At 23.5% G+C, this 26,621-nt stretch overlaps 5 protein-coding genes across 10 annotated transcripts in view; 3 read left to right on the forward strand and 2 right to left on the reverse strand.

Annotated features, from left to right (window-relative positions):
* The first annotated feature begins 141 nt into the window (after nt 1-141).
* Nucleotides 142-6,707, forward strand: LOC122852340 (protein draper-like). 3 transcript variants are annotated; one of them, XR_006373806.1, is made up of 6 exons: nt 142-460; nt 2,791-3,183; nt 3,285-3,453; nt 3,555-3,656; nt 3,743-6,280; nt 6,381-6,707. XR_006373806.1 is itself a non-coding variant. In XM_044152101.1 (5 exons), the coding sequence occupies exons 2-5, from the start codon at nt 2,953-2,955 to the stop codon at nt 4,561-4,563; spliced, it is 1,323 nt and encodes a 440-aa protein (XP_044008036.1). In that variant the 5' UTR covers nt 142-460; nt 2,791-2,952; the 3' UTR covers nt 4,564-6,707. The 3 variants fall into 3 exon arrangements, 2 of the variants coding, with proteins under 2 accessions (XP_044008036.1, XP_044008037.1); XM_044152101.1 differs by having other exon boundaries at nt 3,743-6,707; XM_044152102.1 differs by lacking the exon at nt 142-460 and adding an exon at nt 2,470-2,690 and having other exon boundaries at nt 3,743-6,707.
* LOC122852336 (cytochrome P450 6j1-like) lies at nt 6,529-8,547 on the reverse strand. The gene has a single exon (XM_044152096.1). The coding sequence runs from the start codon at nt 8,476-8,478 to the stop codon at nt 6,961-6,963; it is 1,518 nt and encodes a 505-aa protein (XP_044008031.1). The 5' UTR covers nt 8,479-8,547; the 3' UTR covers nt 6,529-6,960.
* A 3,852-nt stretch (nt 8,548-12,399) lies between these two features.
* Nucleotides 12,400-13,151, forward strand: LOC122852361. Its single transcript, XM_044152124.1, has 3 exons — nt 12,400-12,535; nt 12,707-12,850; nt 12,922-13,151. The coding sequence occupies exons 1-3, from the start codon at nt 12,466-12,468 to the stop codon at nt 13,068-13,070; spliced, it is 363 nt and encodes a 120-aa protein (XP_044008059.1). The 5' UTR covers nt 12,400-12,465; the 3' UTR covers nt 13,071-13,151.
* Nucleotides 13,152-13,253: 102 nt separating this feature from the next.
* Nucleotides 13,254-14,140, reverse strand: LOC122852359 (probable NADH dehydrogenase [ubiquinone] 1 alpha subcomplex subunit 12). Its single transcript, XM_044152122.1, has 3 exons — nt 13,943-14,140; nt 13,708-13,790; nt 13,254-13,606 (listed from the first exon to the last, which is right to left on the reverse strand). The coding sequence occupies exons 1-3, from the start codon at nt 14,029-14,031 to the stop codon at nt 13,368-13,370; spliced, it is 411 nt and encodes a 136-aa protein (XP_044008057.1). The 5' UTR covers nt 14,032-14,140; the 3' UTR covers nt 13,254-13,367.
* A 43-nt stretch (nt 14,141-14,183) lies between these two features.
* Nucleotides 14,184-26,621, forward strand: part of LOC122852326 (A-kinase anchor protein 200) — a 35,236-nt gene continuing 22,798 nt past the window's right edge. For 2 of the 4 annotated variants that reach the window (XM_044152073.1, XM_044152075.1), the window contains exon 1: nt 14,184-14,447. The gene's annotated coding sequence lies outside the window, so the exon portion shown is untranslated. Of the gene's footprint in view, nt 14,448-24,531; nt 25,397-26,621 lie in introns of those variants that run through there. The other 2 variants (XM_044152076.1, XM_044152074.1) reach the window with 2 other exon arrangements.

Genomic DNA, 26,621 nt, shown 5'->3' on the forward strand with positions numbered 1-26,621 from the left:
AGAGTTTTCATGATGTTGTTGGTGTCGATTGTCGATGATGATGATGGTTACCTACAGTTTTAGTTACAAATTCCATTGTCGAAGCGCTACAACAACTGCACACATTCTCTCTTTTATTATCAAGAAAAACCATGTTACTGACTTACTGCCATTCAGACAGCCCCACTCAGTAGAATTTCAGTACATAAAATATTGTAGAATATGTCATATATATTCTGTAAATTTTATCATACAAAGTGACGCTAATAAAAATTAAGCTAACAATAATATATATTGATTTATTAATCAAGCATATTGACTATTTATCAATTCAAATAATAAATAGTAACTTATTTTAAAAAAAAAAAACAAACGTAATCAAATTTTTCTTTACGTTTTTCTCGTCATGTAACAAGTGTTTGTGTGCCTCAATAATAATTGGATTATAGCAGTTTTTTTTTTTAACATACAAAGACATATTGTAAGTATACGGAGAATATACAAGTTAATATTTTCAATATAGTTATTTAACGGGATCAACACCAAACTGTATATGTCTGCTCCAATTTAATTAAAGAAAACAAATCTGCAAAACACATATACTGTATTTTTTTTTTTTTTTTAAGTGGGCTGAATCTCGAGGCCAATGAAATACAATAATAATAATAATAATAATTTGTTTACCAAATATTTGATTTTAGCGTAGGAAAAAAAATTGATAAATTAAATGATTTTTTTATTATAAACTACGTCATTAAAGTTTTGGGTCAATTGTAGATGCAAAATATTAAAATAAGTACTAGATTGATTTCACTGTGTGTATGTGTTTGTGTGGGTTTAACATATATGTATATGAAAAATTAACACTTATTTTTATTTTACACACTGTGCAATACTGTCAAAGATATAAAATTTTTATGTTATCGAGTTTTATATTTCCAGGAAAATAAAGATATCATACTCATCTTTCAAGATCGTATGCGCATAATTAATTTTTTTTATGATATTAAATAATCATTATTTTGATTTAACAATATTTATCATTAGCCTTGTTTTTTTTTGATTATTATTTTATATATTTAAATGTCTTTGTTATAATGTCGTTTTTCAAACATAAATGCAATGATTTTCTTGTTTTTTTTTTTTTTTTTTTTTTCATTAATATTATTTTAACCACTTGTGTTGCAGTTTAGGGAACATATTAAATATAAATATTAATAACACACGAACCCTCTTTTAATTTGCGCTATTTAACTTGGAAAATAATAATGATAGTTTAAAAAAAAAAAAAAGCGTTGTCATAAAATAATTAATAAAATTTTAATATGACACTGTATTATTTAGCTGGGTTTTTAATTTAGATGTTTTTTTTTTTTTTATTTTCTTTATTTGTTAAAAAATAAACTTATAAATATGTAGTATTAAAAAAAATAAATTACAATATCGACAGTAAATAATTTGCAAAAATGCAAGTTAATTACCGTAAAAAAAAATGCGTCATTTATAATCATCAGCCGATGAGTGTTTTTTGAATTTTTTTTTTTTTTTCTTTTTCGAAATATAAAAATATAATTAAAATCCTTTCTATTGAAAGAGTCCTTGTTCAATAGTTACATTATTATTATTATTTATTTCTTGTGTTTACTTGCATTTAGTCTGTAAAGATTATTATGGGTATTTTTTTTGTTATCAGTTTTAGACAGTATGTAAAATGAATGACAGTATGTAATATAAACATAAGACAAACTCCGAGGTCCATGAACATATTACCGGAAGTGATTCATGTCAATTATTATCATGTATTTTTTTTTATTTTTCATATAATGTTTTATTTTTTTAGGTGAATAATTTTTAGTCTTTGTGTGTAAATAGTGAGTGTTTTACCAGTGAAATACACTCAACCCATTTATTTACTGTAAATAAGAATTATGAAAAATAAAAAAAAAAAAAACATACAAATAAATTTTATCACTTGACATATATATTTTTTTTTTTTTTTTAACATCTGCAAAATATTTATAATTAAATTACTTTTTTGCTTAGTTAAATTTTAATATAATTTATTAAAATTAAATTTGTTCGTAGCTATGAAAAAATATATACAAGAAATTTACTGAAATAATATTTTTTAAAATATTAAATGTATCTAATATTTTTTATCGTATAAATGTGGGTCGTATTGAAATAATTATATTAATTTTTATATTTATGATGAAGAAGCTCTTGTGATAGGGGTAATCTGGAGCTTTTAAAAAATTTTTATCGCATCCGGTAATGGAAGGTTTTTCGATTATCAATTTGTTTTCTTTTTTTTTTTTTTTTTTTCCCTACAATAACATATAAAAACTTGGTTTTTTTAAAAAATATATTTAAAAATAATAATTGTTTTTGGTGATAAATTTTTTATGGTGTATTAAAAAAGTAGTTATTTATTGTGAAAAATTATTATTGTTTTTTTACTTGTGGTTAATTTTTATTTTTAACTTTAAGATTATTAAATTTTTATATATTTATACTTACTTGAGCGTTTAAAAAAAAATTTACCAATACTTGGGAATAAATAAATAATAATTATCAACAAAGTGAAAGTTATTTAAGCCAACATGTTCGACTTTATAGGATACACTATTTCTAAAATTAAAACAAGCTGTGTAAATGAACAGAGTCAAGAATATTTATGCGAAATTCAATGAGGTTTTATTTATAAATTTGTATGTTATTTTTTTGGCTACTTTTATACTGTAATTTTAAATAAATCAAATTATTATATCAATATATAGCTTATACTTTATGCTGTGTTTATTTTTACAGATTAAAAAATTTTAAAAATACCAATATTACTGATGATTATATAAAAAAAAAGGATGACTTGAAAAAAACTGATGCAACTTTATGGAATGTTTATTTTTGTTAATACAATTATAAATTAATAAAATAATTTCAACGATTTCATGATAAAAATATTTAAAAAAAATGGCTATCAAGATAAATCTTTTTTTATCTACATTTTGTTTGACAACAATATTTTTGGTATCAGCAGTACTTGAAGGACCAAATGTTTGTGTAAGACAAGAAAATTATACAGTTACTGTTAACATCTCAGAACAAAAACCTTACAAGGCAAGAACAACCACTTGGTGCGTGGCTTTTCCTCCAAAGTGTTCATCTTATAAAACGATAGTTAGAACTGTTTATACAACTCAGGTATTTAAAAGACAATTTTAGTATCACATATCAATAAAGTATAGTAGATTTATTAATAATGAGCTGATTAGTAACTTGTATTTTTAATTATTTTTTTTTAGGTTCTACAAAAACAAAGACCAGTTGAAGAATGTTGCAAAGGATATGGTGAAACAGCCACTGGTGATAAATGTGTTCCAATTTGTTCTCAAGACTGTAAACATGGATCTTGTATAGCACCAGATTCATGTATTTGTGAAGCAGGATATGGTGGCTCAGCTTGTGACACTAGTAAGTTGATGATAAAACTAATAATGTTTTTTTTTTCCTCAAAACAACTTAAAGTATATAATTGAAAAAAATAAATAAAAATAATATTTTTAATATTACAGAATGTCCAAAAGGCACATGGGGTTCAAGATGTATTCATAAATGTGATTGTTCAAATGATACTAACTGTAATCCATTTGATGGAAAATGCGATTGCACAGAAAGTAAGTTTAAATAAGTAAATAAATTAATTGCTAATACATGTATAAATATATCTAATTGATTTTTGTCTTTTTTTTTTAATTTTTAGATTGTGAAGATAAATATTATAGTCCAAATTTCAGTAAAGGATTTTGTAATTGTAAAAATGAAAATTATGTTTGTCATCCAACTGATGGTTGTGTATGTATGTATGGTTATACTGGATCAACATGTGAAGAGCCATTATTCATTGCAACAAATGTATTACAACAAAAATCTGAATCAAGTTATAGTGGTGTATTTGTTGCTGCATTATTTTCAGCATGTCTTGCAATTTCAATATTAGTTGCTGGATTAATGTATCATCGTCGACGAGTAGCTGATTTAAAATTAGAAATAGCACATGTACAGTATATTGCTGAACCAGTTATATCACCAGATAGTAATCATTTTGATAATCCAGTTTATTCATATCAAAGTTCTGGAAAAACAGATGATGGAACAATAAATCTTTTAAATAATGGCCTTATTAGAAATAATTTATGTATGAAAAGTGTCAATACTCAAAAAGCTAAGTTTGACTCATTTAATAATGTTGATGAAGATAATGCAACATGCAAAGAATCATACAGTAATCATAATCAAACAACATCAATGAAAAATAAAGATGCTGATATTGGAAATCCAAATATTAATGTTTATCATAGTATTGATGAAATGGATACTAAAAAAATTATTAATGAACCACTTTATGATGAAATTAAACAAAATAATAATGATTTTGTTTATGATCATCTTGATTATGCACGTTCAAGTGCTTGGAAACCTCATTATCAAAGAATGTTCAATGGATCAAATTCCAGTAGTAGTAAAGATGGAAGTGGAAGCAGTAAATCAAGCCAGCATGATCTCGAAAATGGTGGTCCTTAATTTTTTTATCAATTAGAAAAATAAGGCTCATTTATTTTTCTATCTATGATAAAGCTTCAAAATATTTTTCTATAAATTGTGCAATTAGTGATTAATATATTTTACTACTACTCATAAAAGCACTAAGATATTTTTGCAAACAATAATTTAATTTCAAGGCATGTAAATATCAAAAATTTCTACCTGAAATTTATATGATTAATTTTTTTTTTTTTCTATTTTATTTTATCGTTATTATTATAATTAAATTTTTTTTCGACATAATACTGATCAAGAATATATATATACATAAAAGAGTATTTTATAGTATATAAATACGTATCACTGTGAAAATTTATTTTTAAAAATAATCTAATGATTCAGATGCATACACGAACAAAGAGGAAATGATGCATGTTTTATTGTTTTATTGTGATTTTATTACTAACTTGATTTACTATTATTATTTTTAAATTTATTATTATTTTGTAAATATATTTTTTACTATTACATATTATATTCTTTATTTATCGACAAATATTTTGAACTAATCTATTTTAAAAATTAATTAACTACGTTTATATATAGACATTAACTGAAATCATTCCAGCATTAATTTGGTCAAATCATGTGTATTTATTAAAACTAAAGTATTTCAATTTTATTACTATAATAATTATCAATATACATTACTTTTAATCAACAATATAAATAATAATAGTTAAACAAGTGATTCAAAAAAAAAAAAGAAAAAAAAAATAGTTTTATTGAATTACACAGCGAAATATATATCACAATTAAATCGACAATTAATTTTAAACTTTAGACACTACAACTTTTTATGATGATAATAATATTTTTTTTTTTTTTTTTTTTTCGAAAAATATATTTTATCTTTTGTGTAGTGTTGAATCAATAATATACTAGCTTTTTTTTATTGTATTGAAAATGAGGATAAAAAAAATTCCTTAAAATCAAATTATATCTCTTGACATATATATACTTTATTATTATTATTATTATTATTTCTATGACATCTGCATTTACATATATTTAGATGTTTTTTTTTTGTGCTTTAATTTAAAATAAAGAGAAGAAAAAAAATGATATTCACTGTTGAGTATGCATAAATTAATAAACAAATGGGTAATTAAATTATAATATGACAAATTTAAAAAGAAATAGTATTAGATGTTGATAATTTTTAATCAACAATTACAGATAATGTCAAAACAGGAAACATCCTCTTTTTATTAGAAAGAAATATGCATGGATGACAAAGGCTAGATTTAGAACTTGTTGGCCAACTCAATTAGTCACATCAAAGTGATGATATATTTCAGCAAGTTTGAACATTAGTTATTATATTTTTTGAGTATTGATTGTAATGAAATATCAAATTTTAATTAATAATATAACAAAACAAAAAAAAAGAAAAAGTATATTGATGTATTGGGATAGTTTTATATTTTAAATATTCTGGAAATAAAAGTTATTAAATCTTATTATGGCTATCAGGATAAATGTTTTTTTATATACATTTAGTTTGACTACAATATTTTTGGTATCAGGAGTACTTGAAGGACCAAATGTTTGTGTAAGACAAGAAAATTATACAGTTACTGTTAACATCTCACAACAAAAATCTTACAAGGCAAGACAAAACACTTGGTGCATGGTTTTTACTCTAAAGTGTTCAACTTATAAAACGATAGTCAGAACTGTTTATACAACTCAGGTATTTAAAAGACAATTTCAGTATCACATATTAATAAAGTATAGTAGGTTTATTAATAATGAGCTGATTAGTAACTTGTATTGTTAATTCTTTTTTTTAGGTTCTACAAAAACAAAGACCAGTTGAAGAATGTTGCAAAGGATATGGTAAAACAGCCACTGGTGATGAATGTGTTCCAATATGTTCTCAAGACTGTAAACATGGATCTTGTATAGCACCAGATTCATGTATTTGTGAAGCAGGATATGGTGGTTCAGCTTGTGACACTAGCAAGTATGCCAGTGTAACATCTGAGCCTGTAAATTTGAATATTGATAGAAAGGAATCTGATGAAGAACATGATTATGAAGTGCCTTATTTCTATAACAATGATAACGATTACAATCATCTTGATCATGCACGGTCACAAAACAATCGAAAATCCAACTATCAAAAAATATTAAAAAATAGTGGTAGCAGTGAAATGACAAACCAAAATGACCGTACACTTCTTAATCTTTAATTTAAAAAAAAAAAAAAAAAAACAAGTTGCATTGATCAATCATCAACAAATCAACGCAATAAACTTGTTGTTTTTACATTTTATTTATTTTCTCGTATTGCTATTAATATCTACTTATCAAGAGTGCGTCATTCCTATCTTAAACTTTTTTAATCATTAAAAAATATTATTATTAAAATTATAATAAACTTCGTCTTTGCATTTTAATCCAATAGCCATTTTTTATCGTAGTTAAAAAACTTCTTGGATCTAATTCAAATGGTTCTTTCATTTTTTTTGATGGTTCCATTACATAATTCATTAATATTGTTGCTATTACAACTTTAATTTGCATTATTCCAAATTTCATTCCTGGACACATACGTGGTCCCTCTCCAAATGGTAGAAATGCATAACGATTACGTTCTTTATCATAATTTTTTTGATCAAATCTTTCTGGTATAAATTCATCTGGATTATCCCAATATTGTGGATCTTTGTGTAAACCAAAAACTGGAATAATAACTTCATCACCTTTATTTAATTTACAAGTTAAACCATCTGGTCCTTTTAATGTTATTGGCTCTGAGCAAATTTTTAATAATCTTCCAACTGGTGATATACATCTCAATGATTCTTTTATAATTTGTTCAATATATGTCATATCATTTAATGCATCATATGTTAATTCACCATGTTTTTTAAATATATCATTAATTTCTTTTCTTGCTTTTTCTTGTATTGCTTTATTTTTAGCTAAATAATATGACATTATACTTAATGTCATACTTGATGATTCATAAACTTCAACAAAAAATCCAAATGCAATTCCAGCAATTGTTATATCATTAAATTTATTTTTTTCTTCAAGTTGATTTTTTATTAAATATAATATATTATTTTTTAATGTTTTATCATCTTGTGATAATATATCGTCAACTATATTTTGAAAACTTTTATTAATCCAATCTGGTACAAAACCAACGTTAATTAAACTTCCAAGTTTTGGAAAATAAAAACCAATTAATTGTCGAAATTCAAATGACCTGGGTACAAACATTGCATCCATCATTGATCTTAATGAATTTGGTGAATCTTTATCAACAAATGTTTGTGCATCAATACCAAGTATTGTACTTGCTGATGTTGCTGCAGTATATTTTGAAAATAATTGTTTTACCTCAATATCAATTGAATTATCATTTGATGATTTGATTTTTTTATTCATATAATCAATAAATTTTTTTGATACATCATTAACCAATGGTAGAAGGTCTTTTAGTTTTTTAATTGAATATGCATTTGTAAATATTGAACGAGTATCTTTCCATTCTTGATGATTTAAAAAAAATGGATCATTTACAAGAAGTGGATCAACTTTTGGATCAAGATTTTGATGTTCACTAAAATTATTAAAACTTGATTGCAGAACAGTTTTAATTAATTCAATATTATTAACAATAATAACTGGTTTTTGAAATTCATAAATTCCTACCATACTATTATTTTTATTTTCTTTATAAATTTTTTCAATAAAATCACCAATATTTTTTTTCATAAACACGATATCTTTCATATTTCCAAAAATTGGAATAGCACCATTAGCTTCTGGAATACCACGACTTTTCCAGTAACCATTATTTTTCGTTAAATATTTATAAAGAATTAAAATTATTATTAAAAAAATACTCAACAAGGTGACAACTGTATTGTCCATGTTTTCAAACTGAAAGAATTTGCAGCTATGCAATCTCTTTATATATATTTTTATGTTAGATAAAATTTATCTATTTAAACATAATTTTTTTTATTTTTAAATTGGTATTGCAAATGTAATTTTATGATAACGTGTATCTTGTAATTTGCTTTTTATAAGCCTTGAATACGAGTGACTTGTGATAAAATATTAACATCTTATATAATAAATTATGTAAGATGTTTTGTTTTTTTTTTTTTTACATACTTATGATTAATATATTGAAAAATATTTAATATTTTATATTGATGAATATAAAAGGATAAAAATTAAAATTATTGACGGTAAGTTATTTAATAAAATAGAAAAAAAAATAATTATAAATATTTTTAATTTAAATTTTAAACTAATATTATTTATTTTTTTTTTTCAGATTTAAATGATGGAAATTTCGATTAGTGTATACCTTGATGCCATTTGTCTATGTGTCTATTACTAGTTAGATAAAATTTATCTATTTAAACATAATTTTTTTTATTTTTAAATTGGTATTACAAATGTAATTTTATGATAACGTGTATCTTGCAATTTGCTTTTTACAAGCCTTGAATACGAGTGACTTGTGATAAAATATTAACATCTTATATAATAAATTATGTAAGATGTTTTGTTTTTTTTTTTTTTACATACTTATGATTAATATATTGAAAAATATTTAATATTTTATATTGATGAATATAAAAGGATAAAAATTAAAATTATTGACGGTAAGTTATTTAATAAAATAGAAAAAAAAATAATTATAAATATTTTTAATTTAAATTTTAAACTAATATTATTTATTTTTTTTTTTCAGATTTAAATGATGGAAATTTCGATTAGTGTATACCTTGATGCCATTCGTCTATATGTCTATTACTATGACAAAAGAAAAATAAAAAAAAACAAGGAGAGAAAAGAGAGAGAAAGAGAGACTACCACGAGTGTGACCACGAAAAATCCCCAATGCAAGTTTACATATAACCTGACACGTTTAGGTTCAATCTAATAAACAAAAAAAAATCAAGTTTACATATCTAAACTGTAAAAAGTATTATTATTTATTAATTTATTATATAAATAAATAATTTATATTAATGAAAATAAATAAACATCAACATGTCATTATTACAATGTGTCGGAAGAGTATTAAAAACTCGCAATAATTTTATGAAAAGAATTATTAATAAAAGAAATTATTGCATCATTCCGTAAGTATTTATTATTTATTTTTTAATTCAATTTTGTTTATTTAATAATTATTAATGTTGTATAATTTTAATTTACAGTCAAAAAAATTATCTAGATGATAATTTATTATTTGAAAAAAATGGTCAACCAAAATTTGAATTATTATCAGAAAAATCATTGTTTATTATTGAAGCTCAAGTAAATAATTATAATAAAAATATAAAAATAATTGAGGAAACAATAAATAACAATAAAAATATTGATATTGTTGATGGAATAATAAAACCATTGGAAAAGTTAAATTTAACAATTGAAACAACATTGGGTATTATAAAAACAATGTATATTGGTAATAAAAATTTAATATTAAATGATAATTATAAAAAAATTCAAGAACACATGTTTAAATTGAATTATTTAAAATATAATAATTTATCAATATATAAAATTTTTAATGAATACATTGAAAATGATTATCGTTATCTTAATGGTGAAGAAAAAAAAATTATAAAAAATTATGTATTAAAAAGTAAATTAAATGGCATTGAAGTTGAAAATGAGAATAAATTAAAATTTGTAGATACAGTTGAAAAAATAAAAAATAATATTAATATATTTAATGAAAAAATTGATATATTAAATTCTATTTTTTATGATAATAATGAAAATAATTTAACAACAATTAAAAATCATATTCAGCCTTATTCTAGTGTTGATATTATTAATTTTCAAGATGATAAATCAAAGATAATATTAAAACCAAAAATAGTATCACAATTATTAGAAAATTGTTCAGATCGTGATGTACGTATGAATATTTGGAATAAATATCACAATGATCCATCAACAATAAATAATGATAAACAATCAGAAAATATAATTAATGTTATTGAAGATATAAGAGTAAATCGTAATGAACAAGCAAAAATTTTAGGATATGATTCATATTCAAATATGAGTGTTGAAACAAAATCTGCTGGTAATTTACATGATATTTATGAGATAATGGATTCACTACTTGAAAAAGCATTACCATCACAAGAATTGGAACTTAAAAAGCTACACAGATTTGCAAGAAAACGTGGTTTTATTGGTGAACTATGTCAATGGGATATTGATTATTGGATGAATAAACGTCGTCAAAGTAAATTAAATTTATTTATTGATAATAAAAATGAAAGTATTGAAGAATATTTTACATTTCCACGTGTACTTAATGGATTATTAAATACAATTGAAAATTTATTTAATGTTAAAATAATTGAAGGTAAAAATACAAATACTTGGCATTGTGATGTTAAATTTTTTGATATATTTGATTTAAAATATTCATCAACAAATCCAATTGCTCATTTTTATCTTGATCCATATGCTAGAATTGATAAAAAAATTAATTTAACAAATGGTAAACTAATAACAATACAAAATAAAAGTAAATTTATGAATAAAAAACCATTATCATCATTAATATTTAATTTTAAACCACCAATTAATAATAATATACCATCATTATTAACAATTGATGATGTTAAATTATTATTTCATAAATTTGGAAGTCTTCTTCAACATTCATTAACAACTGTTCAATATTCTGATCATGCTGGATTAACAAATATTGATTTAGATGCCATTGAATTATCTGGTTATTTTATGGAAAATATATTATATGATAGTTCAGTGTTAAAAAATATTAATTGTCATTATAAAACAAATGAATTATTATCATCAAATGTCATTGAAAGTATTCAAGAAACAAGATCATTTATGGCTGGTTATAATTTATGTAAAGAATTATTTTTATCACGTTTAGATTTAGAATTACATCAAATTGATAAATCAAGTATTGAAATAATGAAATTATTATATGATAAACATTTTATAATACCACAAGTTATAAATAATAAATTTTTTATAAATACATGGCATGTAATGGCTAATAAAAATAATAATTATAATGGTGCAAATTATTATAGTAATTTATGGAGTAAAATAATGGCTGATGATATTTATAAAGCTATTAGAGAAATACCAATTGAATGTGTTCAAGAAAGAAAAGATGTTATTGAAGAATTTAAAAATACATTTTTATCACTTGGTGGTAGTGTTAATGCAAATGATATTTTTTATAGATTTAGAACAAGAGATCCAACAACATGTGCAATTATTGAAAATTTTCGTTTAACTGATGGTAATAATGATGATTCATCATCTGATTTATCTAAAATATTTGATGTATATATGTTTTATTCTTTTGGTCATACACTTGGTACAGTTGCTAGTACAGTTGGATCAACTCTTGAAATGATATAGTTTTAATTTATCTATTAATAATAAAAATTCATCTGTAAATTAATGTAATTGATTTAATAAAAAAAACTTTTTTCTTTTCCTTTTTTTTTTATGTAAATTTAATTTTTGATAAACAAATAAAGATTATATTTTATATAAAAATATGCGTATATTGTAGATGAAAGTCAATTGAATAAACATAACAAGGCTGTTTTTAATTTATTTTTTATTCAGTTTATATTTGAATGTAAAATAAAATGAAGGTAATACTTGGTAAACACATATAAAAATAGCCAATGATATAAACGCAGATATAAATTTGATAATCTGATTATGCAGTTTATTCAATTGATAATATTTAATAAAGATAAGATTAAATAAATATTAATACGCTTAAATAGTCGATGATAATTTTATATTTTTCAGTCTGATATTGATATCATTTAATTATCATTAACGTTATTATTTTAAATTTAAAAAAAAAATACAATGGCAAAAATTTCAAGTTGTTTTCAAGCTGTTTTCTTGGTATTTTTACTGAGCACTGTATTTAGTAAAGGTAAGTGAATTATATATTATCAAAATGTTTTCAAGTTGCATGAAATGATAAGATTCCATTTCAACATTTTATCAACACTTATTGTTTAATTAAAAATAAAAAAAAAAATGATTAGCAAGGTATGACAAAGCATTATTTTTTCTTTATACTAATTTATGTTTTTTATTTCAGTTGAATCACTAAGTTGTTACCAGTGTAATGACTCTATTGATGATTGGGGATGTCAATGGGGACTTAAGAAAATTTCACTAGAAGCTTACTTGAAAAAATGTGAATCAGATAATGAAAATGCATGCTATACTTTTATAAGTGAAGGTAATTATAAACTGTTCAATTTTTGAGCTTAATTATTTAATTGTTGATCATGTATTTATGATTTTTATTAGTTAACGAGAAACAAATGATAGAGAGAGGATGTGCTCCAAAAGAATCAGTTTTTAAAGCATGTAAAGATCTTCTTTCAATGAACGAAAAACAAATTAAAGAGTGTAGTTATTGTGATAGTCATGATGGATGCAACTATTCATCATCATAGATTATCAACTACTGTTAATTTAAAAAATACAATGTTTTAATTCAATTGTGCTAGTATATATAATAAATAGTTTAAAAGTAATATTTTTTTATGATATTTATTGCCACCTATTTAATGCGATGAAAAAGTTACTTACTTTTTTTTAAATCATTATATTTTGATGTATCCATTATGATAATTCAGATAAATTTATTTACACTTATTTATTATTTTATTTTTCTTCTTATAATCTTCCATATATTAACAACTTATAATAATGATTATTTTTCTAAGTTTGTTTTACTTGAAAAATAATACTTATAATGGTTTCCATGCTTCAACTTTTGGCTTGGCTGTGCTGTATGGCATGTATGCTTTTTTAGTACCAGACAAATTTTGTTGATGATCAATCATCCACTTGTACTTTGGTCTATTTGGATCATTGTGTGGTAACAAATCAGTTTTATAATGAAGCCATCCATACCATTCAGCTGGTACCTGTGATGCATCATAATCCATATGAACAAGTTCATTGTATATTATCCATCTATTTCTTCCTATTGCAAAATAATTTTTATCATTCAATTAATCAGTCCTTGTTGTTAAATAAATTTAAAAAAAATAAAAAGACATTTAAAAGCTTTGTCAAGTCTCTTACCATAAAAGAAGTAATTATTTTCATAATATTTATTTCCATATTTATCCTCACCAACTAGAGTTCCCCATTTCAAGTCATCAGTTCTATTGGGTATAATAACAATACATTAATATTTAACAAACAAATTTGTAAAATAATTGATTTCAATCAAGTGTCAAATTAACATCAGGCAGTGTAACCTTTCTGTCAAAACAATTCTCAATTATTGTTTGGTAATAATTGTTGTAAAAATTACCTGTACATAGTCCGAAGCATGCCAAATGGTCCTTTATTTTGTTTAAATATTTTTGCCAAATTGACAACCATATCTACGTAACGTTGCATCTTGATCGCCAAATGTTTATTATAATTACGTAAATAAACTATTTATTTTGTTATTTTTTTTTGATGGTATCTTTTCTCATCAATTTTAAAAATGACAACAAATATATAAAATAAAATAAATCAACAATTTTATTTGTTTATATTTTCAGTGGTAATGAAGAAAATAGCAGCTGAGGACCGCCATTGTGTACATCTTCAATACCGATTGACATGAAAACTTTGTTTTTAATCCGCAAGATGTCTAACGAGAGCCACCAAAGTGCACCAAAGCAACACGAATATGCGTAGTAAAAAATGCGCAGGTTCGGCATCAAATGAACTGGTTAAAGAAAGATTTTCAGTGTGCTCTGTGCTAAAAAGTGTATAGTGCTCCCGCCCATTTTATAACAATAAAAATTTACTCATCATCGAGTAACGTAAGTAAATTAATAAACAATATATACATAAAATATTAAATATTATAACGAATTAATAAATATAATGCTCGTATATATTTTATAATTATTTAAAAACAATTATAATGCATTTTTTTGACATTGCTTTATGATGGTCCATAAAAACGGGACGCCGGCCGGCCGGCAATCATCTCCTGCGGTTGCAGGACTTTTCACACGTGCAAAATTCACATTTTATATTTTAAACAAATATAATATATAATATAAATATATTAATTTATATTATTTATATAAATTTTATTTTATTATTATAATTGATTATTATAATAATACGTGTGATTATTAATTAAGTGAATTGATGCATCTTGATAAAAAAAAAAAAAAAAAGAAACCGCCAATTTGTGTGATTAACCTCCAAAAAATATCCAGCATCTTGTTTGTACCTGAAAATATGACAGGATAAATATAATTTTTATTATAAAGCTTCGTTTTTTTTTTTTTTTTAAAGTTTTTGTGTGGTTGTAATATTAAAATTAGATAAATATATTTTATATTTTTTTATGAGTATTTCAATAATGCCATTGTACATGAGGTTGATCCTAGAAGAAATAGTGCTCAAGGATATAATTTTTTAAGCAGCTTCTTCTGGAACTACTTCTTATGCACGGCACAATACGCGTGCAGTTAAAATAATCGATTCTGCGCACGGATACACCAAGTTCCGGTTTCTATAATCGCAATTGAATTTATATTAATAAATAAATTAACAAATTTTTTTTATACGACCATATATTATAAACAAAAAGAAAAAAAAAGAAAATTACATCTAAAATTTACAGTTAAAAGTATTTTTTTTTTTTTTTTTTTTTTAAACAATTACTCAATTTTTTCTATCAAGTTTTTTTTTCGTTAATATAAAATTTATTGAGTTGTGTTGTTGTATTACACGCATTTAATTTGCCATATAAATTTGATCTGGTGAAATTTACAAACTATAATGTGTACTCCATTTTGAGGGTGAAATAAAATATAACAATAATAATGATGATGATAATAAAAATGGGGGGATTATAATCATGTTCAAGTGGGTATTGATGATGACAAGAGTGAGGGAGGGAAGGGGGTTATATATTAAAAGGTAAAATTTTCTTGATATTTTTTTTTTACAAGAAAAATATATACAATTTTATTCGGGGTGTTGGCTGATCGTAAACGCGCCTTTATTCGTGAGAGAGGCAACTGAAAAATGGAGGGGTTGATAGTGGGGGAATTGATGGTTTTAATGTATGGGGGTTATGGGGGCACAGAAAATGTCCGCCATCGTGAACAAGGCAGCTGTTCACCATCGTGCCCCACTCGCTTACATTTGCCTTTTTTTTTTTTTTTGTTGTCTTCTCCCCCGCATTCCAAGTCTGACCAATTCTAGTTTTTTTTTTTCTTCCAAAAAAAAAAAACTAGCCAACTTATTTAATACATGATCGTTGTTACTGATTGATATTTAATTTTTTCTTTTTTTTTTTTCCTTAAATTAATGATTATTTTTAAAATGAATTACTTCCTTTTTTTTTCGGTATATTTATTTATTTATTTTTTTCTTGTTAAAATGTTTATGTGACTGAAGATCATGATCGTGTTCAGCACACACATGTTTGATGAATATATAATTAATTAGCCTTAGGCGAGAAGAACAAGAGATGCTTTGAGTTTCGATTTTAAAACGTGTTCATCTGAAAATGATTATTGTTTTTCTTTTGATGATTTTTTTTTCCTTTATTAATCAAGTGTATAATCTAATTTTGTCTTGCGCACTTTGTTCATCTTTTAAGGGTTAATTTAACGTCTAATTAATCATTATTAATTGTGATAATTACTGTGAATAATTTAATTAACTTGCTTCACTTATTTTGCATGTCAAAAAATCATATTTTAGATAAAACATTATAATTGTTTTTTTTTTTGGTACAAATTTTTATAGAAAAAATTCAATTATCTTTGTTGATTAAATAATAAAAAAATCTATTTTACATCTAAGGGATTTTTTAAACTACATATCAACACGCGCCACCATAAATAATAAACCCATATGTTGCCCCTTGGTTTACACATAAACTAACCCTGAGATTTACCATTGCCTCTGGCATTTGTGTAAATATTTACGTAAGGTGATAAGAGGCATTCATTCAACATACATTCACCACGTTTGGAATTTATGATTTTTAATTTTTTTAAAATTTTTTTTCTAAATACTTACTTAATTCTTCAATTAAATTATCATCATAATGAAATTTCTATAAATTCATTTTAATCATATCAAGTTCAATAGATAAAAATTGAGCTTTTTTTTTTTATTCCTTAACTGGAAAAATAAATCCTTTTTTTATAGACAATTTAATAATTATTATGAATCATTTATTACTATTATTATTTTAATAAAATTTTTCATATACTTATAGAATTTAATGCTTAGAGTTAAATAGCTTTTGTGTGTGTGTTTCTTATAAATATAGAAATAGTTTACAAACGCCCTCATGACACTCATGACCGCGTACAAAAATGAGTTGAAGGTTAAGGTCAAATTTGCCATTAAATTAAAAGTCATCACATGTTTCTTCTAATTTTTTTTTTTAAATTGCAAAATAAATATAATTTTTCATTAAAAAAAATTTATAGCTTCATTTAGAAAAATACATAAATATTTTAAATAAATTACTACACATTAAGAACAATTTTTTATATAAACTGTATTTTTTTTTTTTTTTAAATTTTTTTTTTCGTTATTATTTGGTGGAGTATAACTTTTCCTGTTTCCATTGAAGGATTACATATGTTAAATGTAAAAGATAATCCTTGCGGCATCTTCTTTTACTTTAATTCGCAGAAAATTTTTAATTCTCATTTGATTTTTCTTGTTGGTTTGCAAATGTGCATTTATAATGGTTAGAGAAAGGTGAAAAGATGGCACGTTTCAAACAGGTAGACTGGTCTGGTGTATAATAAATATATACCATGTATTGTATACAACAAACCAACCTTTTTACGATGGATTTATAACAACCGGTTTCGTCAAAATAAATGTTCCTTTAAAATGAAACAAAATTATTAAAAAATAAAATTTTTACCACAACCGCAGTAAATTTTCAAGAGCAACTAAAAAATTATAATTAACCAGAATAATAATAATAATATATTTTTTTTTAATATATGTAAATTATTTATTTCAATTGAAAGAAATATTATTTTTTTTTTTTTATCAAATTTACAGACAGTTTTAATCCTACTATTTATTTAGTTGATTTTTAATTTTTTACTATTTCTGGATTATTTCTGTGGATAAAAAGTAAAAAAAAAAAAAACAAAGTTAATACTCAGATTCACTCGACTGATCATGACAGAATTAAATAAATATATTTATAAAAAGTACAAGATATGTTCATGATAGTACAACGTCAGTTGTTGGTTGTATTTTTTTTTTTGTAATACAATTTACCGTTTCTTGTAGTTTTCAACTTATATATCCCTTATAACCAACTGTGTCTAAGTTTATATATTTATTTTCTCTCTCATCATTGCTCTTGTCTTGTCTCAGCATCCATTGCTAAGCAAGTTGTACATAGTTATTTCCAATCATGTTGCAGAAAAAGAGAATGGAAGTTTAGTAACTTCTGAGTCTATTGCACTCTCTTGTATATGTATTTAATAATTTTTTTTTTTTTTTTTTGTATGACTCATTCCTAGATCAAGTGCTGAGTTTTAAATTGTTGGGAAATTTTATTATATTTTGTAATATAATAATTTTATTTAACCATAAATTTATATATCAGCTAGAATATTTTTTTTTTTTTACATGAATTTTGTTTATAATTGATTAGAAATGATAAAACACTTGAATATTATTTGAATAAAAAAAATGATGATGATGATGATGAAAAAACAGGAAGTATCGAATTAGCTTATCTGAAGTACGATAAGTGACTTAATATTGTCAAAAGAATTAAAATTATATAGTACTATTTTTAGAATATTCCATTTTAAAATCACACCAAACAAATAATATTCCTTTTTTTATTTACAAAATATTTTCTTTCCCCCTTTTTTTTATTTATTTTTTTGCAAGTGCATACAGTGACCACCTTTCCGGTAATTTGAACCAGAAGCCTGTAGCCCCAGATCGAAAAACCGCATTACAATGAGGCTTCAAAAGTATTTTATCGGTAAAAAAAAAAGTGAAAAAAATATATATATCTACTGGATAAATAAATTCATATCAAATCAAAGAGTGCATTAATTTGAAAAAGAAATACATTAATTTGAAAAAACAAAAAACGAGTTTATCAATTATTGGTTTCTTCATCAAATTAATAGACATTAAAATAAAAAAATATAAAAAATTAAAAAGAATTAAATATGACATTAAATTCACAACACGTATTAGTTAGTTTTCTTAATAATATAATAAAGTTATAAATACAGCATCGAATTCTGACGTTTATTTTTGCATGTATGCTACTTTTCCTCTTGTCCTTGAAGTATAAGTTGATGAGACTCTAAAAAAGCCAAGCAAAAAAGCAAGTGCCTTTGCCCGCGAGAAAAATAAGATGAAAAAATAAAATAAAATAAAATAATAAAAAAAGTCACATCATTTAGTTTTTTATCTTTTTATTCTTCATCTCAAAGCAAAGAGAGTTTATTGGCCGGCCTTGAATGTGGCCAGATGTGTCGGTCAAGTTGCTCATAAACACAACTTTTAAACATCATCATCATCATACAATACTCATATCATAGTTCAACACATATATTCAACTAATTTACGCAATAATTATATTTTATTTATACGATAAATTAATTTTTATTTTTTTTTATTTTTTTACTTCATTCATTCATTTAAAAATAATTATTCAAAAATTTCTTTGTCTCTTATGTTTATTTCCAATCGAAAAACATAGAGTTAAAAAAAAAATAATACATGATGATAAAAATAGCGTGTATTTTTCACCCTCTTTTACTCGTTTCTTTTAACTCTTTTTTAACAAAAAAAAAAAAAAAAGGAGAATTTATTTTGTGTTTGAAGCGACACTTTTATCACACAAAAAGTCAAAGCTCGTCTGTCGCGTCTGAAGGGGCAAAATTATCATTAAGATTTTTTCATTTGTTATATTCTTGATAAATAATTATTAAAATTTTTAAATAGATAAATTATAAATTGCAAAAATTATATTTTTTACTCTTATAATCAGTTTTTTTTTTTTACGCTTTTTTTAAAATGTTATTACTGAATTTTTTTCGAAACTCACCCTCGTTTAGTTTGAGACCCTTTGAATATATACACCCAGATGAAAATCAAGAGTGTGCCGTGTGTTCGATAAGGGATAAAGAGGGTTAGGGGGTAGGTGGTGTACAAAGTACACCCTATCTTTTTTAGTATATGTATGTTGAAATATGTTTGTATGTGTTGTCAGGACTGACTCGTTGGTTTATCCTCATGAATCATCACTGAGTCTGATCAATACAACCAGACTAAACAACTACAAACTTTTAATATATATAAATATACATTTAATATTAACAATTATTTTGAGGTGTCATTATTTGATATTAATTATTTTTAATTAAACTTTTGCAAGTATACTTTTATAGATAAAAAATAGTTTATTATATAGTAGCTATTTTGTTGTTGTTGTCGGACACACATCTAATGATGTCTCGGTAAATTTCAAAGAAACATAAAAAATATAATAAATAAATAAATAAAATAACCGTTAGTTTAAAGTAACGTTAAATATATATTTTTTTTTTTTTTAGAACAAGATAGTTTTATTTCAAATGCACTTGTTTATAACATTTTAAATTATATAAAAAATATTTTTATTTATTAAACTTGCAAAAGCTTTTATTGGTATTTTTTTAAATGAATTTTTCAAATTAACACATGGGATTTTATGTTTTTTGTTTATTAATTTTATTTTTGGCGCCAACCGCCTACAGTTTCAAACGGATGTATGCTTTGGGGGTCCAAAAATATTAATTCAATTTTATTTTTTTCAATTCGGAAGTCGATGTTTAGGATATATTAAAATGCCTTTCTACCCACACTGAACTTTGACATTAAATATAATTATAAATAAACGGATGCAAATCAGTGCAAAAATTTTAAATATATATATAATTCAATAATATTAGATTTTTACATTTATATTTACTTATAATAATATTTTAATTATATTATTTTTTTTATTAGAATATAATTTTTCCATTTCTTTGAACTTTAAACTATGACCTTTTCCATATCATTATCAATAAATACTTGAACAATATTAATCATAAAAAATATAAAATAATTATGAATATATATTGTCATTCATTTTATTTTTTTATAATCAATTATTATTTTATTTTTTATAAAAAAAATAAAATACTATATCATTAATAATTAAAAGTAAAAAAAAAAAAAAAAAAAAAATATTAATTTAATAAATTATTAACTGTTTGATTATAAACTATGAAAAAAAAACGAAAAAACAAAAAATTAATTACTTCTCTTTAATAAATTATATGCAATGTTGATAATCGCGAGCATGGTTGTTTAACTTGGCTAACAATTTCACAGCATTACTATCATGTTTACGCGAGCCATTCATTCCAAGGTATCGTATCGAGCATCAACGATTTCTCGCATCGGAGACGGTTATACGAGCGTTGAATTACCGCATGCCTCATCCAATGGATTCGCGTTTCACAACATAACTTTTTTTTATTTTTTTTTACTCTGCCTCTTTCATTATATATATATATATTTTTTTTTTTTCTTGACTGTTTCCATTTTACCCCTTCACCTCAACACGTCACATCATCCCAAGGTGGGTGGCGATCGTGAAAGTTGCATTCCACGTTCACTTAAACATTGAATTTTTTTTTTGTTTAATTTATCAGTTTTTTTTTCTAATCAGTTATATTTATATTTACATAAATCAATGTCTTACTTGATAAATATAAATTGAAAAAAAACAGCAAGCAGCTTCAATCTTTTTTTTTTTAAATATTATAAGAAATATAATATTTATACTTTTTTTTTGTAGTTACTTTATAAGGTTGAGTTTTAATTAAAACGCACCAATAATTTTGTATAAATTATGATGCACTTTATTATCATGGAAAAACCCTGTTTCCTTTTTATCATTGCTAATAAATTTTCAACTGCAACGAAAAACCAATTAATAATAGTATTTTTATTTTTTTTTAAGTAAAAAAAAATTATTTATACTTGAACTACACGTGATTAGAAATAAATTATATATATATATATATATATATATATTTTTAATTTACAATAAGAAAAACATTTTAAATATTTCTAAATTTTTGATGACATGTTTATTTTAATTTATTTATTTTATTATTTATTTAAAAAATTAAATGCAGTTAAAGTAAATATCCGTTTGGTTTATTGATCTTCAAAAAACATGACTCACTATGGTCATAAAAAATTATTTGCCTATTTTCCTTTTTTTTTTATTACTAACATGTATATCCAAAAAATATATTACTAAATATTTAACGACTTTATTATTACTTGTTATTTTTTATTTTTTTTTTTTTTGAGATATAAATTCAAGATCTAACTTGAGCACAAACAACCATACTATATAAAAAAAAAAAAAAAAAAAGTTATCTATTATTTATTTACAGTTGTAGACAAAGTATTTCTTATATATATTTATTTTTATTCTTTGTGCACAGCCGGTCAGTTGATGTGTCTAGTATAGGGTGGAGCTTCCGTTTCCGGTAATGAACGTGCTGTGATTTGTCTAAAGACGAAAATGATACTTGAAATATATTTTTATCAAAAAATAGTAATTGAAAAAATTGAAAGAAAAACCCGCATGATAAATTTTTTTTTTATTAAATTATCTAAAAATAAATCTTGAATGAATTTTTTGATGAAATGTAATAAATTATCGATTAAGAAATGATGATGATTGTGATGATGATCATGATGACGTAAAGTTAAATTAAATATAAAAATATATATATCGTGGGAATTGAGTAATTCTTGTCCCTCGTTGATGTCCACTTTATTAATTTATATGAGGGATAATGGATGCCGACTAACTAAAGAAACATTTAAAGGTTAATGTCATGACGGTATATGCTCTTTTAAAACTTCTTTTACAGATGCTTCTTTTCATCGAAAAAAAAAAAGAATCATATTTTTGTACTTGAATTATTTAACAAAGACATATAATTATTTAATTTTTTTTCCGGTTATATTTAGTATAAAAAAAAATATAAAAAATATGACATTGATTTTTTAATAGCAATTATTTATTTTTTTTTATTTTCTTTTATTATTTTTCTATGATAATTCGCGTAATTTAGTAGTCAGCCATTTTACGTGACTCATGACAAACATGACAAACCTATGACTCATGCCCTTTTCATAATTATTTAAATACAAAAACCTCCCTTTACTTTTATCATGATTGCTTGTAAATTTGTTTTAAATTTTGTCAGCTAGTTTAATAATTATTACTATTGAAAATTTATTCAACTTGACATCTATTTAAAATTAATATTTTTAAATAAATAATTGTATTATTAATAATAACAATTTTATATTTTTTAATATATAATTTTTTTACTAAAACTTATTGTTTAACTGTTGATAAATGCAAATTTATTTTATAGTATTTCAAGACAATAATAATAGTTTTTTTTGTTCTTCGTCAATTATTTTAAAGAGAAAGGAATTATACATTTATGATTTTTTTTTCTAAAAAAATTAACGAACCATAAATTTTTGCGATATCTTAATATTATTATTTTATTTTTTTTTATTGTTTAACTAACAATATCATTTTAATTTAATTTTTCTTTAATTGAATTTAAAATAAATTCCATAGAGACTTTGATTTTATTTATTAATAAATTCAACTGAAAAATAGTATAATGATATGTAATCAAATTATAAATAAATAATTTTAAATTATCAGTTGATGTAATTTGAGTGTAAAAAAGTTGTGATTGTTCACGGCCAACGTGACTGCAAACTGATTACTTTTGTAATAAAAAAAAAAAAAAAATTAAAGCAAACGAGTCGCTCTTTGATAGCATCGAGCTACTTGGAATGCAATCTGAGCGACATAGAACGAGGAAGAGTAACTTGGCTATCATTTTGTCAGATAACATTTTTACTTTTCTTATTTATAAAAATAAAAAAAGTTATTCAATAATGCAATGAGCCAACAACACTCGACATTCTCTGATGAATCATTTTTTTTTTTTTTTTCTTAATATTGTCATTCTAATATTATTCTAACGACACTAATACATCAAACAAAAAAGCAATTCATAGAAAATTCTTTTATCTTGTTTTTTGTCAATATCCGTGATAATTTAGTTTGTGATAATTATTGAAATCCAATTACATCAATACCTGAAAATTCAATCAATTAATATTTCCGTTGAAATTCACCCCAATTAATTACATCTACTTTTCCCCGTTCTCAATCAAAAAAATAAATTAAAAAAAAAAAAAAAAAAATTACCATAAAAAAACAATCAATATATCCAGTTACCCAAATTCCATAAAAAGTTTATCCAATGTTGTTTTTTAAATACAAGCCACGAGAATGGAATTTATGACAACTTCCGGACTTGTTATAAACATTTAAGCTCAAAGTGCTTTTTCAACAGTCTCATGATTATTTTTCCTCAAAAAAAAAATATATATAATAAAAAAATTTATCAAAAAAATAAATATATATATGATATATATATATATATTTATGAAACAAGCTAGTCTATTAAATAAAATTCTTTTTTGGAGCACACACTACCACCTTACATGATTTAATGCTTTATATTTTTTTTGGAGTCATAAAAATACACTTAAAAAAAAAAAAAAGCCTCACCCTGTTGGTTAAATAGGTGGTCTAGTTTGTTGTATATATTATATATCCAATTGAACTTCTCCCACAAATGGGGGTTGCCATGCACATTTTGTATATGTTTGTGTGTTTGCACTGAGCTGCACAAGATGAGTACAGGGTGCGCCCGGCCATTTCGCCCCTGCGCTTTCTCTGCATTCCCTGGGAATTTTTCATTTCACATGCGCTTGCTAAACAAAAACAAAAAAATACATAAAGATATATCATAAATTTAAGAAACTTGAAATAATAAAATCAATCAATTAATTAAATAAATAACACTTGTAATAATAATAAATCATTTGAAAAAAAAATTTTTTTTTTTTTTTTTGAATAAAAATTGAGTATGAATAATACTTTTTTTTTGGATAAATATAAGGGAATGAGAAGTTGACGAGAGAATGACAGTGAGTAGGGTGGATCATTGTACACAAAGAGAGAAATATAAATAATAATAATAATAAATGGGATGAGATGAGAGAGAGAAAAAGAAAAAAAAAAAAAAAAAAGGAATCCCGGGACAAACGACGCTAACTATTGCCACCTCCAACTTTATCGGTTAAATTCGTATTTAATCGTGTATCATCGGTAAACATCGTCATAAAAATTCTCAATTCTCATTCGTTCATTTCTATAACACGCTTTCGAGCACTTTCGAGTTTCGGGTGTCTCCTGTCTCTCGCCAGTTGCTTGAGCGTTACCAAGCTAAGTAGTGCATACTATTTTGTCTTTTTTTTTTGTGTATAAAAAAAAATTTATTTATTATTTTTATTAAAATCATTTAATGATTATTTAATATTATTAACTTGTTTTGTGCACTGTGAAAATACGAATTTTTTTTTTTTTTTTCTTTTTAATCAGTGTATTATTTAATATTTATTTAAAAATTAATTAATTTGGAGTCAATCGTGCATTGAAAAATTATTAATTTTTGTTTTTTTTTTTTCTTTTTTGTTTTTTTTTTTGGTGGTTGATTGTGAATTAAATTTTTTTTTTGGGTGGACATTTTAACCCGAGGATTTTTAAACCGGCATTAACGCCAATTTGGTGAGTTTTTTTATCCTTTGTCAGATGTGATTTTTTTTTTTTTTTTTGTATTGGGATGATCGATGTAGTAACATTGGAGGTTTTTTTTAACGGTATCGAGCAAATCGTAGGTTAAATTTCGTGGAAGGACGTATGATTTCCTGGATGGTATAGACACGAAAACCGTTGGACAGTTTGAATATCTTATTGCTCTCTTTCTCTACAACTTGATTCGCATATATTTCTTTTCTTTTTTTTTTTCATAACGCTCCTTTGCTGTTTTTTTTTTTTTTTGTTTTACTCGTCCTCGAGTATTCCTGGAACTCAATATAACCGCTCATAATTTATTGGCTCCAATCTCTTGGAAATGATATGAAATCGTAGTGGCATGTTTTTTTTTTTTTTTTTGTTTCGCCTTTTGAAATATTTTTAAGGTTTCTTTTGAAATATCTTGTTCCAAGTCATTTATTAAATGACAAGTAATCAATATGTTTTTAATCGTGACAATTTTATAATTAATTTTCATGAGAAAAATATATAAAAATTAATATTTGTTTTTGTTTTTTCTTTTGAAAATTGTCAATATTTATTTTGTGTTTATTTTTATTAAATTGATTAATTTAGTTATTTGATATTTTGTAAATATTATTCCAAGCAAGGCTGATAATTTATTGAAAAGTTTATAAATGATGGACGTGTTTTGAAATTGATTTTGATATTTTTACCATCATTCAAATTGACCTCTGAATTTCGAAAAAAAAAAAAAAAAGAGAAATTATTCTTTTCTTTATCGTCATGGGAAATAATTCTCTATGGAATTCCAGGAAATAATGTAATATTTTATTTTATTTTTCTGTTACAAATGTTACTTGATGGACGTGCCTTGGAATTGATTTTGGCTATTTTTTTTCTTGGAATATTCAATCGTGATGGGCATTTTATTATAAAATAATTTTCTTTTTTTTCTTTATCATTTATTTACCTTGATAAATCATCAAATTTCTTACAATTAAATTTATTATTTGTTTGTAAAAACAAATGCCGATAACACATTTGTAATAATAATTTATTTTTATTCTGAGAAATATTTTAAAATATTTCTGTTTGTCTAGGACTTGAATACACATTAAAAAAAATAAAAATTCCAAAAAAAGAAATATATTTACACTTAAAATATCGTAAATAAAATATCGGAATGTTCAAAAGAAATAAAAGTGATGATGATGATACTTGCACTCGTATTTTT

The sequence above is a fragment of the Aphidius gifuensis genome, linkage group LG3, assembly GCF_014905175.1.
Source record: "Aphidius gifuensis isolate YNYX2018 linkage group LG3, ASM1490517v1, whole genome shotgun sequence".
Lineage (NCBI taxonomy): Eukaryota > Metazoa > Arthropoda > Insecta > Hymenoptera > Braconidae > Aphidius > Aphidius gifuensis.